The sequence below is a fragment of the Salmo salar genome, chromosome ssa01, assembly GCF_905237065.1.
Source record: "Salmo salar chromosome ssa01, Ssal_v3.1, whole genome shotgun sequence".
NCBI classification, from domain to species: domain Eukaryota; kingdom Metazoa; phylum Chordata; class Actinopteri; order Salmoniformes; family Salmonidae; genus Salmo; species Salmo salar.
In genome coordinates this window covers 26,908,330-26,927,257 of record NC_059442.1, presented here as the reverse complement: position 1 = coordinate 26,927,257, position 18,928 = coordinate 26,908,330, and the positions used below count along the sequence as shown (strand labels likewise).

At 43.3% G+C, this 18,928-nt stretch overlaps 1 protein-coding gene and 1 non-coding gene across 2 annotated transcripts in view; both read left to right on the top strand.

The window, feature by feature from the left end:
* LOC106589425 (latent-transforming growth factor beta-binding protein 2) overlaps positions 1 to 14,694 on the top strand; it is a 152,446-nt gene extending 137,752 nt beyond the window's left edge. The window contains exons 32-41 of the mRNA XM_014179443.2: positions 6,649 to 6,783; positions 6,981 to 7,115; positions 8,025 to 8,237; positions 8,418 to 8,504; positions 9,077 to 9,205; positions 9,312 to 9,452; positions 9,776 to 9,949; positions 10,098 to 10,415; positions 10,537 to 10,686; positions 12,488 to 14,694. Of these exons, the coding sequence (XP_014034918.2) occupies positions 6,649 to 6,783; positions 6,981 to 7,115; positions 8,025 to 8,237; positions 8,418 to 8,504; positions 9,077 to 9,205; positions 9,312 to 9,452; positions 9,776 to 9,949; positions 10,098 to 10,415; positions 10,537 to 10,686; positions 12,488 to 12,675 (1,670 nt within the window). The 3' untranslated portion in view covers positions 12,676 to 14,694. The remainder of the gene's footprint in view (positions 1 to 6,648; positions 6,784 to 6,980; positions 7,116 to 8,024; positions 8,238 to 8,417; positions 8,505 to 9,076; positions 9,206 to 9,311; positions 9,453 to 9,775; positions 9,950 to 10,097; positions 10,416 to 10,536; positions 10,687 to 12,487) is intronic.
* Positions 14,695 to 15,049: 355 nt separating this feature from the next.
* On the top strand, positions 15,050 to 17,328 carry LOC106589566 (uncharacterized). The gene is made up of 3 exons (XR_006769382.1): positions 15,050 to 16,022; positions 16,146 to 16,522; positions 16,603 to 17,328. It is a non-coding gene; the product is annotated as an uncharacterized protein (transcript).
* Positions 17,329 to 18,928: the final 1,600 nt, after the last annotated feature.

Genomic DNA, 18,928 nt, shown 5'->3' with positions numbered 1-18,928 from the left:
ATTCCATGTGAGCATTTAGTCATGGTAATTAGGCTTCTCCAAGCTCTAATGCTGCTGATGGTCGTTAGTAGCCTATCAAACTTGCTAACTGCCTGGGACTCAGCTCTCTACTGTCCATCTAATCACTCTGACATCAATGCAAATGTAAAATCTGAACACTTCATGGGAGCCCTTCAGCTCATGTTGCACAAAATGTTTATAGGCTGTGCAAATTGTGTAAGAGAACAGAGTTTTGATGGCCTCTATTAAAAAGAGGAGGATCCCATCAGCTTTCTATAGGCTAGGCCTACTATATTTATTTATCAACTTTCCTAATATTAAACACATTGCTTTGCTTTACAACAGGAGTATAGCCTACCTAGCTGGCATGAATATGAGGCATGGGAAAGTGTCTTCCATTTAAGTGCATAGATTACATATTTTTTTCCCCCCTGTTCCGAGACAGGTGCATGATAATGGTCCATTCTAAATCAAAACAAATTTCACACATATATTATTTAGTATATGTAAAGACAAGATTAAATTAAGAATAGTCTGATGGGTAACAATATTAGCCTATAGTGTGTGAAGTAAGGCAAGATAATAATATGCCCAGTGTGTGAAGTAAGGCAAGATAATAATATGCCCAGTGTGTGAAGTAAGGCAAGATAATAATATGCCCAGTCTGTGAAGTAAGGCAAGATAATAATATGCCCAGTGTGTGAAGTAAGGCAAGATAATAATATGCCCAGTGTGTGAAGTAAGGCAAGAAACAGGCCATACCTTTTTTTTGTGCTACTTTTTCAAATCATAGTCGCACACCTCGTGTAGCCTAGCCCATAGGTCTATATGTTTTGATATGGTTTGTATCACAACTAAAGTGGCCAAATAACTGAGGATCCCATCAGCTTTCTATAGGCTAGGCCTACTATATTTATTTCTCAACTTTCCTAAAATTAAGCACATTAATCCGCTTTATAACCGCTGTAGAGCCTAACTGGCATACATAGGCGGCGCGCAAGTTTCAAGTTTGGGGAAGATCATTTTCACCATAAAAATGCACCTTTATAATAAAGTATTACATGCATAATCGCATTTGTGGTCACTTTTGAGAATGGTGTTTTTCTGCTAATTGATTACATTTGGAACATTCGTGCCTATAGCCTACTGCCGCGTGCACATTGCTGCGCTTATAATGTGAAGAAATAGCCTAATAGTTTATCAACATCTGTTGTATCAGCTTCATTGCTTTTAAAAGTTTTTTTGATGCAAGTGGTTGTATTATTTGGGATCTATTGCATCCCACAACTTGTACTATGCGAGATAGTAGATTCACATAGGCTAGTGCTTTTGCTGTGCGTTAGGCCTACTCATCTTGTTGGCTGACAAACAGTTCTGGACAGTTCTTATAACATCAATATGCGCCTTGGAATTCGATAAGAGGGACGCGCGCAGTTGCTTCCCCGATGTGTCTGTCTTCACTTGTAGCCTACTTCGGAGCTGTGATGTCATGCTATGTTGTCGTCTTAGGTCTCTCTTTATGTAGTGTTGTCTCTCTTGTCATGATATGTGTTTTGTCCTATATATTTTTTTATTATTATTTTTAATCCCAGCCCCATCCCCGCAGGAGGCCTTTTGCCTTTTGCTAGGCCATCAATGTAAATAAGAATTTGTTCTTAACTGACTGCCCTAGTTAAAAAAACAAAATAAAATGAAGAACCCGATCAGAATTGAGATATCTAAGAGATCCATGTGGCCACACAAGGGGGATGTCACAGGGATGACGCTGGAGAGGCGAAGCAGGTATGGGGAGTCAAACATTTAATATGGAACGAGACAGGAACAGCGTCAGCACACGGGTAACACAGACAAATAACAATAAATGCAGCAGCGGGGGAACAGAGCTGGGGAACTGACAAATATAGGGGAGGTAATAAACATGTTATGAGTGAGTTATGGTGAGTCCAATATCGCTGATGCGCTTGACGAGGGAAGGCAGGTGTGCGTAATTGATGGCAGGAGTGCGTGATGCAGGGCAGCCTGGCACCCTCGAGTGCCAGGGGGGAAGAGCGGGAGCAGGCGTGATGGGATGCCGCCGGGAAATTCGAGGCCTGGTGAGAATATGATCAAGTGCTTGTCAAATTGTGAATGAGAGACTGATTAAGTGTGTGCAGCCTGCACAAAAAACTAAGCAGAGCTCATGCGTTTAGAGTCGTATCATTGAGCCTTAGAATGTATAAAAAATTGAAACATATAGCCCAACGTTTGCATAAATAACTCTAAATTAATTATATAGGAGGACCTGTTTCTTTGTTAACCGTTAACACAAAATAGCCGCATGGGCTCACTCCCTCTGAAATCATTTGGAGAAAATATCCTTTCTATTTTATTCACCTATGTTCAATTGTATTCTTCATATTATAAAATAATGCCATGAAATTCTAAGCACATCTTTTCTGCTAAATGAACTAGTGTAGCCCACAGCCATATGGCATAGCCAGATCAGGGCCTAACATAAGGACAATTCAGAGTATGCTATTCTGTTCTTCTGAAATAGACTTATCATGTTTCTTTAGAGCTGTCTAAAATGAATAATGGATGTATTGTGATGGTGTAGGCTATAATACATTTATTTATTAGACTTTTTCAAATGTAGATGTTCCAAAGGTCCGCATCAGTGGCTTGTAGGCTATGCGTGGAAGCCAGGAGATGCTAAACATGTTTATGTTAATTAAGGGTAAATTATCGTGAGACCGGCAGGTATTTGCTTGACAATCACCGGCTGACAAAATGTAATGACCACCACAGCCCTAGTCATGACAGCTGCTGTCCATAGAAATGTATAGAGGGCACACCTCTGATCATTGCCATTGATCGCTTCGGTGATAGCAAAGCCCATAGAGGGCTTTCCCTTCTAGTGGCAAGTGTGCCCTCTATACAACTCTATGGGTCCATGTACTTGCGATCTATAACCAGAACTGGCGGCTTGAGAAAGATTTTGAATGAAAAGATAGGAAATCTGTACAGATGTTTGGCTTAAAGTATATATGGCTAATTAAGCAGCCAATAGATATAGCGTAGCACTTGTAGACTTCCACAGGAAAGCCGTGCAACAGACGAAAGTGGAAACTAGTGATCAAACATGAGTAAGTAACCTTTTTTTGGTAGAGCGCACGCGGCTTACTTTGCTCCTTCCGACAGTCAAACAGTGAGATTCTTTTATGAAAGTAACCCAAAGTAATATAACTGGTAATATAATATGTAACTTTCCACACAGAATAATATTGTAAAGTAGCATGTTACTTTTGTTAAATGTAACGAGTAATATCTATCTCAACTAATCCCAACACTGGTGAGTACTGTATGAGAAAAGCAGTGTGTGATTGTCAATGTGTTGGAAAAGAAACCTGCATCTCATTTTGATCCTTTCTTTCCAGCTGCAGTTCGGCATTGTGGCTATCAATTTTGTGTGGCTACGGCTTGTCTTTAATAAGGCATACAGGGCTGGAAATGGTTTGTGGTCACACTGTCTTCTACCTCCCACGCTGACTAATGTATGGAAAAATGACGGGTTTCAAAAGACATTTAGCACGCTGTGGTCACTGTGGTCTAGATGTAGGGCAATGTCAGGGAATGTAGGGCGATTTTGGGCAATGGGCATGCATACACAGTTTATGAAACAGGGTTTAACCTTGGAGGTGACCCAGGTCGGGCGGGGTTGGGAATGAAACGACAGATGAAACAGGGAAAATAAATATCCCTCCTCATCCCCGACCAATCCTACGCATCAAATAACCCTGGCCTGCATATGGGTCCAATCAGGCCAGGGTTTAACCAGGGAACCAGGAATAGGGGAGACGTGTGAAGGGTGAGCCAGCAGTCAGCTAGCCTCACAGGCCCACCATGTGCTCCACATTACAACATGGCACAGAGACCCCCACTTAACCTGCTCACCTGATCCAGCCTGCACCATTACCAAGCCAGGGTGGATCCACACTCAGGAAGGGGCACCTGGGTCAGACCATTAGGAAGGGGGGGGTGTAATGGAGAAGATGACCCCAGATAGCCTGTATTGTTAGAGTATACATTTCCCACAGGCCATTTAGCTTCAGGTATATTATTAACATGCTCACTCTCTGGCTGGACAGTCAGTCTTAATTAAAGAGTTTAGTAAGTCTGTTAGTCCAAGGGTTTCGAAGGATCCGAGTCAAAGACATGGCCATGGAAAGACTAAAGAAATTTGGCCCAGACATTCCCCTTGGTCTTCGAGATGATGATTTGATAGCATCATGCACGCCACTACATGTAAAAATGGGAACATTGTTTCCATGTTTCAGATGGATGAAAACCTTGAGGCAGACACTGATTATTTAATGTAGCAGCTGAGAGCTTAGATGACCTTCCTGAGAGACCTCCCAGCTGGCTGCATTACTTACGCTGACCATCCAAAACTCCACTTAAGATTTTCACATATGCCAAAATGTTCTTCAGTGTTACAGTATACACCTCATCTTACTACAAGTCTGTAGCAAGGCCTCATAGTCCAAAAGTTAACATTTGAATGGGGAAACGGCTACATGTTTTTGATAATTGCCCCCTCTAATATGTTTGTAAACACAAAGTTTGGATTTTGGTGGCTCTTATTTATGTCCCAATGTCAACTTTTGTCTTCATGTCAGAGTCATTTGGCTGACATCACTGACATCACCATCTTCTGGATGGCTTTGCCTCTCCCTGCCCCCTGGACAGTGGGTCAGGCCTCCCAGAATGCACTCCTCGGTAATGTAATAGTACAGCAGGGCCCAAGCCAAGCCCTCTCCGTCCCTGCTGAATAGATTGCTTAATGCAGTCTTTCTGGCTGACTCTCCTCATTCCTCGAATGATGCAGCATTTACGAGAGCTAGGAGACAGAATAAAAATCTGATAGACAATATGTGAATGTCATTTATTTTTTTCCTCTACAAATCTGCTGACTTATGTATCCACTGTATTTTCATTTGCTCCCAACTGATGCGTTAGCATGTTTAATAAGACACACTGGGCTACTAGATGCCCTGAATGTGATGTATACTTTACTACCTACTGTACCTGGCATTATGTCATGCCCATAACGTTGTGACATATAGCGAAAAGAATACAGTACCAGATACTTCTCCATTTCCCCACTACTGTAAATGCCCTGTAAACCATTAGCTTTCGCTGAGTCAGGCGTTTTGATTCTAATTAGAAAATAACACACACAGCATGGGGTCTCTAACAAAGGAGATGTTGGCAAACTTCCCTCAAATTCCTCAACAAAGGTGCCCTTCCAAAAAAAAAATGTTTTTTTTAATGAATGTGGCTTTTGTGTGCATTTTACCTCTGTGTGATCTCTAGGGCAGGGTTTCCCAAATCCGGTGCCCCCCTGGGTGCACGTTTTGGTTTTTGCCCTATCACTCCACAGCTGACTCAAATAATCAATGCTTGATGATGAGATGGTTATTTGAATCAGCTGTGTAGTGCTGGGGGGGGGGTTGAACATGTGATAACATAGAAAAGTGTTGTAGGAACATAATAATGGTTGTGTGTCACATAACCTGGTGACTTGGAATGTGGCCAGTGCACAAGCAGGTTAACGTTGACCAGTGATCAAACCATATGTTTTTTTTTTTTTTAACAATTATAATCAGTCTGGCCTCTCTAAGAGTATCTGTCTTTGGCCTCTGCACTGTGCAATGTACGCCAAGAAATACGAAATGATGTATGTGAGAAATTGCTAACAAATGTTCCCTTAAAACAGAGGGTGGTTGGGAATCAGAGCTGTTAGCACTAGTGTTATATGGTCCAGTGGTAAGGTCCTTGTGTTCCTCTACTCACACGTTCAATGTACACATAACAAGGTCTGTCCCCTGGCTTCATTAAACATGCTTTATGATATATGGCTGTGCATGCGAGCAGCTGCACACAGTTGCCAGGTCTGGTCCTCTCCATCCTTTTGCACGCAGAAAATATTCTGAATGAGTCCAGATCAGCGCCCCGTTTAGATTTCTTGCATGAGACACATTTTTGGAATTACAAAAGTAAGATGTCAAATTAAAAAATAGGGAAATTTAGGGACCCATACAGGCCTGTCAGAGTTGTTGCACGAAATGTGCATTCATTCAACTCTTGGTTACCCGTAGCCGTTTTGACAAAATGTCTCTGAAGTAGCTTATGTGGATGTACAGGCCCCTCCATGTCTGTAAACCAGTCCCATGTTGTTACATAATCCAAAAAATAAGCAACAGGTCACTTCTCACTCCATAGACCCCAGCAGAGGAACCCTTAGATCCTAAAGGCTTCCAGATGCTGGCTCTACTTTAACATAATGTAGTCATGCTGAGAGGCAGCCCTTACAGACGTTTCACTGGGCTCATTGATAGCCATCGGAGTCAGCAGAATGGATTCAATCAATTGATCTGTGTCCCCCACAAAGCTGTAAACTATCCCATTCTCCCCCTGTATTCATTTGACATGTTATGATGATGGTGATTGCTATTGCAAGTTGTAGCGGTAGTAGTGTTTATTTTAGTATTGCAACACACTCTCATTAGCAAGCCAGTCATGTGAAATGGTAAAGTTATATACATGTAGCAGAGAAACATTGGAATGTGTTATTTTATGCTCACCTTTGGGTGCCCTCTTGTTTAGATATCGATGAGTGTGTGAATGAGAACATCTGTGGGGACCATGGCTTCTGTGAGAACACAGACGGCTCCTACCGTTGTCAGTGTGACCGGGGTTACACCAACCCCCCTGGTGAGGACGGGGCCCATGGGTGTGTAGGTAAGTAACTGTTAAATGATACACTCCACTGGTTAGCATGGTCAGTTACTGTATACAGTACCAATGTGCAGTATGTACTGTATTCATTTGTGTGTGTGTGTGTGTGTGTGTACGCACACTTGTGTCTGTGTGTACATGCTTTGGATCCGTGTGTGAACCTCGGTGTGACTTTAACCCCCCTCTCCCGTTCCGTGGAGACGTGAACGAGTGTGAGATGAGTGCAGCGCTGTGTGGAGAGGCCCTGTGTGAGAACGTGGACGGCAGCTTCCTGTGCATCTGCCCCAGCGACAGTGAGGAATTTGATCCCATCACCAGCCAGTGCCGCCCGCAGGGTAACAACACACACAGGGACTTATGGGACTTAAGGGTTCGTCCTATCGCTGGGGGATTGAATTTTCACTGTCTTCACATCTGGGGAATAAATTGCAGGAAAGAACAAATTGCAGAAAAACGAATCCAGCTATCCTTTACAGAATTGATTTGCTGTGCTCAGAGAACAACTCACTCCAAATTCTCCCTCATGGTCAAATCTCCCCCAGTCAAATTCCCCCGAAGACAAACAAGGATAAGGTATAGCTATTGGCAAAACTGCCATGGAAAGATCTCTCTCAGAAACACTAACAGTGTTCACTGTAAACAAATTACTGAAATAAAGGTCAAGCTTACCTTGAGTCTGTGGCATTGGCTTGTCTTTAGCTTGACATGGGTATGTATACACAGACGGGACATATTTACATTAATAAGCACAATGTTCTCGGCGGGGATGTTTTTGTTCTCGTTCAGTATTAAACCCCAAGTATGCCTTGTGTACTTTGACCACATTTTACTTTTCGCTTTTGACGTGTGCTAATCAATCATGCCAGAATGAATGGTGTGTTGACTCCCATGCCAGTGTTTCCATTTGGCAATGCCCACTGCTTAACTGTGAATGCCTGAGACCATGTCTGTGGATAAATGAGTAGCTGAAGGTACTCCAGCCTACTGCCTGCCTGCCATACTGTAAGACATGGTTCTCTTGACCAGGGGAAATAGTGGCACTCATTAATACTGTTAGACATCGGGACAATTAGACTGACTGACTCTCACTGATATCATGATGACAATAAATATGATATCTAGTGGTAATAGATGTCGTCTTTACTGTAGTAATTCAACTAGATTCACAATTTATTCTGCAAATCCTCTCCAATTATTCCCCTCTGCATCTATTTATCTTCATGAGTGGTCTGATTGTCCCATAGGTGCTACAGATGAAGATGCTCCTCCTCATCCTCCTCCTAAGGCAGCCTCACCCACGGAGGAGCAGAGGAAGGAGTGTTACTACAACCTGAACGATGCTAACTTCTGTGACAACGTGCTGTCTCGCAACACCACCAAGCAGGAGTGCTGCTGCACGGTGGGGTCCGGCTGGGGGGACGACTGTGAGATCCACCCCTGCCCTGTCCCAGGGAGAGGTAGGCTTACTACAGTACGATTTGGGACTGAGTGACACTCCCAAGAGGGATCATATCGCCATTTAGGAGACGGATTCAGATACAACTTTTCACATACTGTATGCTTACTCCTTCTCGATACACTATGTATGATGCAGTGTTACAGTATGTTTGTCCATTTATTCTTGTTTGTTTCTTCAGAGGAGTATAACCAGTTGTGTCCACATGGTAGTGGTCTTCTGCCCCAAGCGGTTTCCTCCCACAGCCTGGAACAGCAGAGTTTCAAAGGTACTTTACTCCCATGTTGCCTCCTCAAGCCACTAGCTTCTGTTTACAGTTGGTATACCTGAGGTTTCAAAGTTTTTCCTTCTCCCATAACTTTGTACCAACACAACGAAAATTGCAGTTTCAGCTCCCCTTTTATTTCCACCCATGGCAGCTGTTAAAAACATCCGGCATAATTTCCCACCTCATTTATGGTTCTCTTTCAAGCTAGCCCTTTACACCGTGACGGGATACCTGCATACCCAGCTAATTAAGCACAAGTGTTGCACCCACAGCATGTTCTTATAGAGAAGGCTGTCACAAGCAAGGTGCCATGCTCATTTTACAATAGTGGTCAGGATTTCAGTGGTGTAGCTAGTTACAGCATATGCATACATTTTTGTGAGATTCGAAAGACATTCACCTTGGCCTACACAAAGGCAGATTCTAGAGGTGAAATAGGAAAGAAAAGGTGATTTTGTGTATAGTAGTATGTGAATTTATTTTAACAGGTATTGATTCTTCACCCCTCTTTCCCTCCCTCTTGTTCTCTCTCTCTCTCTGTGTTTGTCCGTCTCGCCTCTCTCTCTCACCAGATGTGGATGAGTGTAAGATGTTTGGGCCAGATATCTGTAAGAATGGCCGTTGTTCTAACATCTTCTCCTCGTACTCCTGCCTCTGCCGTACAGGCTTCTACTATGACAACATCCGGCTGGAGTGTGTGGGTAAGGGCCCCTCGCTGTCTCTCTGCTTTTCCCTGTTCCACCAAACCTGCTCCAAATCTCAACTTTTAGACCCAGTTGTTGATGTGTGTTTATGTGTGTGTTCCAGATTATGACGAGTGCCTGACAGAGAAGGCGTGTGTCGGTGGGGTGTGTGTGAATACCCCTGGCTCTTTCAACTGCTTCTGCACTCCTCCTCTGGTCCTGGACCCCACCAGCCGCCACTGCATCAGCGTCAACACCACCGAGGGTGCGATTCAGACACACAATCTCTCTCACACACACACACACACACACACACACACACACACACACACACACACACACACACACACACACACACACACACTCACACAGCAGCAGCAGCACACTTTTCCAGATAAACTACATCCTCCATCTCAGTTTATCCAGATGAAATGTTTACCAGCCAGATTATTGATTCATCTGTTCAACATTGACAACATAAAGTTTGTAAAACCTCCACCAACTCCATCCTTTCCTCTTTTGTAAATCACTCTCTTCCCTTCTTCCTTCCTTCCCTCTCTCATCTCTCCTCCATCCCCTGCCCCACAGAGATTGATGAGCCTGATGAGGCCATACATCTGGACATCTGCTGGCGGGACATGGTAGAATTGTATGTGTGTATCCAGCCCCTCATCGGAAGGAGTACCACCTACACAGAGTGCTGCTGTCTCTACGGAGTGGCCTGGAGTGAACAATGTGCCTTCTGCCCCAGTAGGGACTCTGGTAAATAACAAATGGGAGATGTAGTTGTCATTCATAGTTATTATGTAGCTGAAATCATTTGTGTGACCTGTGATGGCTTGTAACGGTCTAAATGCAACACTGACGTGTGCGTGTGCGTGTGTGTGTGTGTGTGTGTGTGTTGGATCAGATGACTACGCATTACTTTGTAACCTGCCTAGGAGAAGGGGCTCTGACAGTCTACGAGAGAGGCCAGGCAATGAGTACGGCCCTGGTGTCGAGGGTCCTGAAGGGCCCTATGTCCCCCCCTACTGGGACAACTATGGAGGAGGGCCCATCTCTGGGCCTGGGGGTACCTACTACAACCCAGAGGACACCCAGGGCATCCCCCTGTTTACAGACAATACCAACGACTATGGCTCACGAGTGAGAGACAGAGAACCGTCGCTACGCATCCCCATCCACCGGCCAAGAGAGTTCCAGCCTCACCCTGTAGACTCTAACAATGGTAACCTCATTAGAAATATAGATACTTTTTAAAGACACATTTATTCATATTATTGCTAATGCATGGTGAAATGCTACCTCTGTAGGGACTCCTAATTATTTCATATTCTATTTGCAATCAGACCACTATGATGGCTTTGAAGGCCTGCGAGCAGAAGAGTGTGGTATCCTGAACGGCTGTGAGAATGGCCGGTGTGTGCGCGTGAGGGAAGGTTACACCTGTGACTGCTTTGATGGATACGAGCTTGACCTCACCAAAATGGCCTGCATCGGTAGGTTCCTCTCACAGTGCCTCATAATGAACCACCCACATTCAGACTAAGATTCTCCTCTGTTTGTGTTTCAAGTAAATTTATCATTGCTTTTTGGAATTCCTAGAAACAAATTATTGAATGATCTGTTCCATTTTCCCACTTTTGAAAATGATGTATGTTGTGGGGCTAAGATCAAACCCTGCTTTAGAATGAAGAAGCCTCCCCGAGGTTTATGCCTTTTGGAGAAGGGTCTCTCTTGATGAGGTAACTCACCATGCAATATCATGCAGCCCAATGAAAGACTCTCACATTTACAATCTTGCTTTGGTTATTTTTAATGGGAAACTGATCAAAGTACTCTGAGTGGTTTGTTCTTTACCCTCCTGACTGAATATATAGACACACCCTGCCAACAGGACGAGAGGCCTTGAATCGCAGCCACATCGTGTAATACATGGATATTACACATTTTAAATGTGTCGTGTTTGTTTAATTTGAAAGTGAACCCCCCTCTCTCATAATGATGTGCTGAGATTACTGAATGGACCAGGACTCTATCCCCACAGAGGATCAACAGCCACAAGGCCAACACGAATGGAGTGGATTCCCACTCCGTGGTTCTAATTTGTGAAAACACTTGTGGGAGCGAAGCTTTCCTTTCCAAGTGTCATGTTATAAATACCACCAACATTTCCCACACAGAAATGAGGTAAACAGAGAGAGGAGGTTTGAGTTTGACTGCAGAGAAATGACACCAAACCTCCCATGCCAGATTAGGAAATAGAAACCACTTGAAGGCCAACAATGTAATGGCATTTTAGTGTAAGCAAAAACATCTGACTTGTCAGATGTACTGTATGTATGGCCAGAGAAGAGTTCATGTCTTATCAAACCCAAACACGCAATACGACGCCATGCTTGATTTGTGTAAATGATTACTGTAAAGATGTGGTGCTGCCTTTCAGATAAAACTGCATAACATATATACAGAGAGGGGGGGCAGAAAGAGAGAGAGATGGGTGTGTGACAGAGAGTTGGAATGAGTGAACAGGGATATTGTTAATGTGGGAAGAGAGAACAAAAGTGCTTAAGTGATACGTATGAATGTAGTTTTCATAAGTACTGAGAGTCGGGCATCCCTCGAGGCCCCTGTCGCCAGATAACTGCTGTACGTTACTGTGGTCGCATCCCACCACCCACACTGACCAGGCCACTCCGCTGGACTATCCTACCACCCACACTGACCAGGCCACTCCGCTGGACTATCCTACCACCCACACTGACCAGGCCACTCCGCTGGACCATCCTACCACCCACACTGACCAGGCCACTCCGCTGGACCATCCTACCACCCACACTGACCAGGCCACTCCGCTGGACTATCCTACCACCCACACTGACCAGGCCACTCCGCTGGACTATCCTACCACCCACACTGACCATGCCACTCCGCTGGACTATCCTACCACCCACACTGACCAGGCCACTCCGCTGGACTATCCTACCACCCACACTGACCAGGCCACTCTGCTGGACTATCCTACCACCCACACTGACCAGGCCACTCCGCTGGACTATCCTACCACCCACACTGACCAGGCCACTCCGCTGGACTATCCTACCACCCACACTGACCAGGCCACTCCGCTGGACTATCCTACCACCCACACTGACCAGGCCACTCCGCCGGACTATCCTACCACCCACACTGACCAGGCCACTCCGCTGGACTATTGACACAGGACATGTGGTGGGAACAGCTGCAGTTGCAGTGAAATTGGTCTACTCTCTTAACACTGCCTGTCTCCTTTTCCTGCAGACATAAACGAGTGTGAGGACATCAGTGATAAAGTGGCGCTGTGTAAGAACGGGGCCTGTACCAACACTGAGGGGTCGTACAAGTGCACCTGCCTGCCCGGCTTCCAGGCCTCCGCCAAGCCCCATGAATGTATCCCAGAGGTCCCATTGTCTGGCCTCGGAGAGAGTGGCTGGAAACTGAGAGTGTAACTGTTGGGAGGTTCTACTCTCCTCCCTCCACCACCCCTCATCCTCGCCCTCTCACGGGGCCTGGCACTAAACCTCCAAGAACGCTGAAACGTCCACGCTTATCCCCTAAACACACACACCGACACACATACAATTCTCTCATTGGATTTTTCATATTTTCTTTTTCACCACAGACATACTCATTCACATTTCCACAGGGGACCAGAAGCTATGCAGTGAATGTATTCCATGGGATATTCTATTTCTTAAGATTTGCATTTTGCCTTAAAGGGATTTTATGAGGACTGACCTTTTTATTCAGTGACCCCAGACAGTTTGCTATGCATACATACATATTTTATGCATTGTTTTTCTCCTCCATTTGTCTTTTGGGTTAATTATTTATTTAATGTACATGACAAGGCTCTGCAAAGTTACAATGAAAACCATTTCAGAGAGCATAAATGATTTATATTGTCTTATTTGTCAGACCAATAGACTTTACTAATGATGAGGGGAAACTGTGTGAATAGTTTTTGAAGTTGGATAACTAAACCTGGAGGAAGCTGATTGCATGCCACATGTTATTCATATTGTAACATAATAATCACATTGCTATACAGGGAGTCACTTTGAAACCACTTTTTACTTGTATTTGGGATGCTTTTGTGGTCAGCGAGGCCTAGAAAAAGAACCAACCACTCCTTCCACTGGTCTTCTGTGTTTCTCTGGGTCTTGAAAAACCACTTGGACTTGCATAACAGTCCTTAGTCCTCATCCTCCAAGCTAAAAAGGTTCCAATGGTGGCAAGGTAGTCTCGAGCAACAACTGGGATCAAACAAGGTCCAGCTCATCTTCATAGGCTGTTACGATGTTGCTTCAATCTGTCACCAGTACAAAAGTATACTGAAGAAAAAGAGGGCATTGAGTATGGAGCATTGTAAGACAGCATTGAGTACGGGCTTGGAAAGGCTGTAAATGTATATGATGGTCTATGATAGATATGTAATATGTTTGTATAGGGTCCACTAGCACTCTCCCACTAGTCAGAGTAGAAGACACGTACACTATCCCGTGGCAAATTTTCCTTACATTCAACCACACATTCACAATTGACTTCAGATCCCATGTAAGAACATTCCCATTGATGCATCTCTGAATGTGAGTAAAGGCTTTGTTGAAAAGGTTTGGGATATTTTGTACAGATCTAGTACTATGTATTAATTTTGTGTTACTTTCTAATAATGCATATAGTGCAACCAATATTTTTGTTTGACAAAAAAAAAATCCAGCATTACAGCTTAGCAATATGTAGATTTATATATATTTCTGTTAAAATGTTTTTAAACATATCTTTATGGATGAGAAAAGTGGTTTACACTGTAGCAGATAAAGTGTATGTATCCTGCCCTGTGGAGCAGACACTGAAATGTAATTTTAGGGGAATGGCAGCACTGTTTTCAACACAATGTGGTGCCATTGATCCTACAAGTACAATACAAAGACACATGCCTTTTAAAATAAAACCATTATCTGTTGTGCCATTAAAACTAAACCTTTTTTGCCTTTCAAATAATCTTACTGGGATCAGCATGTCATTCTAGTGACGTTTTTCAATACATTTTGTGATCACATTCAGCATTTCCAATTAAAAATAAACATTGTCCTTTGCATTCAAGTCACTAGAAACACATGATTGCTGATTGGTCATGTTCTCAAACTTTCCATTCAGAGAGATCTTGCCAGAACCTATCTTATACATATTTGGAGCGATGCCTTCTTTCAATGACTGATGCCCTTGGCCTGTATTCAAAGAGATGTTTACGGTCTGTACTCTATCTATACTGTATGATTCATTCCTCCACAAGTCTTACATTGATGTTAGACAAATTGTGAACATGCATTTGATATTACTTAAGGCTTTGTAAACCACAAGTTGTGGTGTAGGCTGTGGTCTATGAAAATATCATGTTCATTCCTTTTGTTTACCTCTAAACTATAGTTACTATCAGTCATCAAAATAAAATGTGAAAATATCTACATTTCTCTCCCTTATCTGTGGAATATGAAACACACATTACACAATAATATACTTCATTACAAGAATATTTCTAAACCGTATGTTTATAATGCAAATATACTGTACTTTCAGCTCAAATGGAGATTGTTATGCGTTGTGAGCATCCGTTGAGTGTAAGCCTGTGATTTCTTGTGCTCTGACGCCACCCAGTGGCCTTCTGGTACAGCTCAACCACGGCCAGTGCGAAACAGATCCGTGGGACGTCCCTACCCTAAACCCTAACCTTAACTGCTACCCTTACTTTAACTAGATCCATAACCATTACCTACCCCTAACCAATTTAAATGTCAACTTCAATGGGATAGGGACGTCTCAAGGACCGCTCAACCACAGCGTTTGGAAGGCTTTTCCCACGGTTATGAAGCTAGTACTGAATTTCAGTCGGATACTGGGAAATTGTGTCCATATCGGTAGATCCTATTCTTTCCGTGAAGGATGGAAAAGCATACATATCCCAGAAACCACGCGCTGTGCCGCTAAATTTGGAGCGTTGAGAAGCGATTACGTGGTGCGCACTTTTTGCAGATCTTTTATGAAACACATCGGGTAATTTTGAAATCTGTGCACCGTGTAGCACAAACGCAGAGGGGTGCATGCCAGGATAGGAGATTTATTTGGAGAAATGCTTGTTTCCAAAGCCGATTTTTTTGCCAACAATCGCATAGGCTGTGAAGTCCGGCTTTTAATGCATTACATACACTGAAGATCATGTGAAAACAAGAATGAGAAGAACTGATTAGATTTACATGCCCTTTGGGCTCCCGAGTGGCGCGGTCTAAGGCACTGCATCTCAGTGCTTGAGGCGTCACTACAGACACCCTAGTTCGATTCCATGTTGTATCAGAACATGTAATGTAAATGTAACCGGCTGTTATTGGGAGTCCCATGGGGTGGCGCACAATTTGTTCTTAATTGGCTTGCCTAGTTAAATAAAGTTTTAATAAAATTAAAAAAATAGGTACAAAGCTGTTTGATAACTGCTTCTGCAAGCTAGCTTGCTACAATGCTAACTAGTGTGCAAGGATAACTTTACAAGTGATACATTCATTGGCATTTATGCTATATTCTTACTAGTTAGCTATTCCCTGTACAATGTAATAGGGGACTTGTCGCAGCAGGCTGTCACAAACATTCCACTGATAAGAATGATTATTTCCTAAGTTATCTTTGAACAGTTAGGGGGGTTCAAAGAAAACCAATTAATGGACCTTGTTCCAGTTTCAATTAACATATCTGAAGGAGACCCCAAACTCTCAATGGAATATTGAAGATCACATCAAAACCAAATGTAACCTACTTTCCTTTCAGTTTTTTTATGGTGTTCCCACAAATTGATATGTGATGTTGTGTGTGTAGTTAATGCCTAATATTCATTGAAATGTGTGTTTTTTGTTTTTGTGTGTATTGATAGTGCCCAACATTAGCCTTTCATTGCTAAAGCCCCACTTCCTGGATATTTTGCTGGAGTTCCACATCATCATGATCAGGGTGAGAGAACAAAAGAACACACATCTCACTGTACGTCACATTTTCCCACATACTTATTGGATTAATTACAACTAAATGTCTATTTTTACAGGGTAACAGTGGGTTGAAGCCCAAAGACAATGAAATTAACCCTAAACCCTGGCCAATCAACTACCAGGTTAGCATGTTGAATACTGTGTGGTTTGACAGTCCCATAAAGATATTAACTTATCACTGTGTCTTTGATCTATTTCTATAAAGGGATGGAGTTTCTCAGGAGAGAATGAGACGGAATACCGTGTCTACCTGTTAGGGAACCCTGTAAGTACCTCTCTCCACTCAGAGTATGCTAATACACGTAACACTGCTACAATATAGCTAAATCTGGAACTCCTCTGCAGGTGATCTGGTGGCTGAACCTGGTCAGTCTGGGCCTGTATGTGGTTATGGTGGCAGCAGCCTCTCTGGCCCTCAACAGAGGAGTCCAGCTGGACATGAGAAAAGTAGGTAGGAGGATTTAGAACTTCCCTGTCATGAGTAACTATTTTGAGTACCTCATTCTAACGCTGATGTGTATGTGCAGAGCATTGTTGCGTGCTGATGGAAGGTGGAGGACTGCTGCTCCTGAGCTGGTTGCTGCACTATGTACCCTTCTACACATTTACATTACATTTACATTTTAGTCATTTAGCAGACGCTCTTATCCAGAGCGACTTACAGTAGTACACCACGGGCCGCATCCTTTACTACCACCACTACTTCCCTGCCATGCTCTTCAGCTGCACACTAACAGGTACAGTGGGCCTACCACAAAAACACATGCTCCCCATAATTCCCCTGGTCATGTAGACCAACTCAGTGGCCTTGTGGTTAGTGTCAGTCCTTGGAGTGGAAGGTTGGGAGTTCGATTCATACCAAAAGACAAAAAATGTGATCCGATGCATCTCTGCTTGGAGCCACCACAGCATTAAGGAGATCGATTGGAGGTAAGGCCATCAAGCTGCCTCATGCTGCAGAAGCAGGAGGTAGGCTCCTGCTCCTATGAGCTGTTCCGGCTCGCACAAGGCTACTTACAGTTGAAGTTGTAAGTTTACATACACTTAGGTTGGAGTCATTAAAACTCGTTTTTCAACCACTCCACAAATTTCTTGTTAACAAACTAGTTTTTGGCAAGTCAGTTAGGACATCTACTTTGTGCATGAGACAAGTAATTTTTCCAACAATTGTTTACAGGCAGATTATTTCACTTATAATTCACTGTATCACAATTCCAGTGGGTCAGAAGTTTACATACACTAAGTTGACTGTGCCTTTAAACAGCTTGGAACATTCCAGAAAATGATGCCATGGCTTTAGAAGCATCTGATAGGCTAATTGACATCATTTGAGTCAATTGGAGGTGTACCTGTGGATGTATTTCAAGGCCCACCGTCAAACTCAGTGCCTCTTTGCTTGACATCATGAGAAAATCAAAAGAAATCAGCCAAGTCCTCAGAAAAAAAATTGTAGACCTCCACAAGTCTGGTTCATCCTTGGGACCAATTTCTAAACCCCTAAAGGTACCACGTTCATCTGTACAAACAATAGTACGCAAGTATAAACATCATGGGACCACGCAGCCGTCAGACCATTCAGGAAGGAGACGCGTTCTGTCTCCTAGAGATGAACGTACTTTGTTGTGAAAAGTGCAAATCAATCCCAGAACAACAGCAAAGGACCTTGTGAGGATGCTGGAGGAAACAGGTACAAAAGTATCTATATCCACAGTAAAACTAGTTCTATATCGACAACCTGAAAGGTCGCTCAGCAAGGAAGAAGCCATTGCTCCAAAACCGCCATAAAAAAAGCCAGACTACGGTTTGCAACTGCACATGGGGACAAAGATTGTACTTTTTGGAGAAATGTCCTCTGGTCTGATGAAACAAAAATAAAACTGTTTGGCCATAATGACCATGTTTGGAGGGAAAAGGGGGAGGATTGCAAGCTGAAGAACACCATCCCAACCGTGAAGCACGGGGGTGGCAGCATCATGTTTTGGGGGTGCTTTGCTGGAGGGGGGACTGGTGCACTTCACAAAATAGATGGTATCATGAGGAGGAAAATTATGTGGATATTTTGAAGCAACATCTCAAGACATCAGTCAGGAAGTTAAAGCTTGGTCGCAAATGGGTCTTCCAAATAGACAATGACCTCAAGCATACTTCCAAAGTTCTGGCAAAATGGCTGAAGGACAACAAAGTCAAGGTATTGGAGTGTACATCACAAAGCCCTGACCTCAATCCTATTGAAAATTTGTGGGCAGAACTGAAAAAGCGTGTGTGAGCAAGGAGGCCTATAAACCTGACCCAGTTACACCAGCTCTGTCTGGAGGAATGGGCCAAAATTCACCCAACTTATTGTGGGAAGCTTGTGGAAGGCTACCTGAAACATTTGACCCAAGTTAATCAATTTAAAGGCAATGCTACCAAATACTAATTGAGTGTATGTAAACTTCTGACCCACTGGGAATGTGATGAAAGAAATAAAAGCTGAAATAAATCATTCTCTCTATTATTCTGACATTTCCCATTCTTAAAATGAAGTGGTGATCCTAACTGACCTAAAACAGGGAATTTTTACTAGGATTAAATGTCAGGAATTGTGAAACTGAGTTTAAATGTATTTGGCTAAGGTGTATGTAAACTTCCGACTTCAACTGTACTTATGCTGATCACACGTTACAGACTC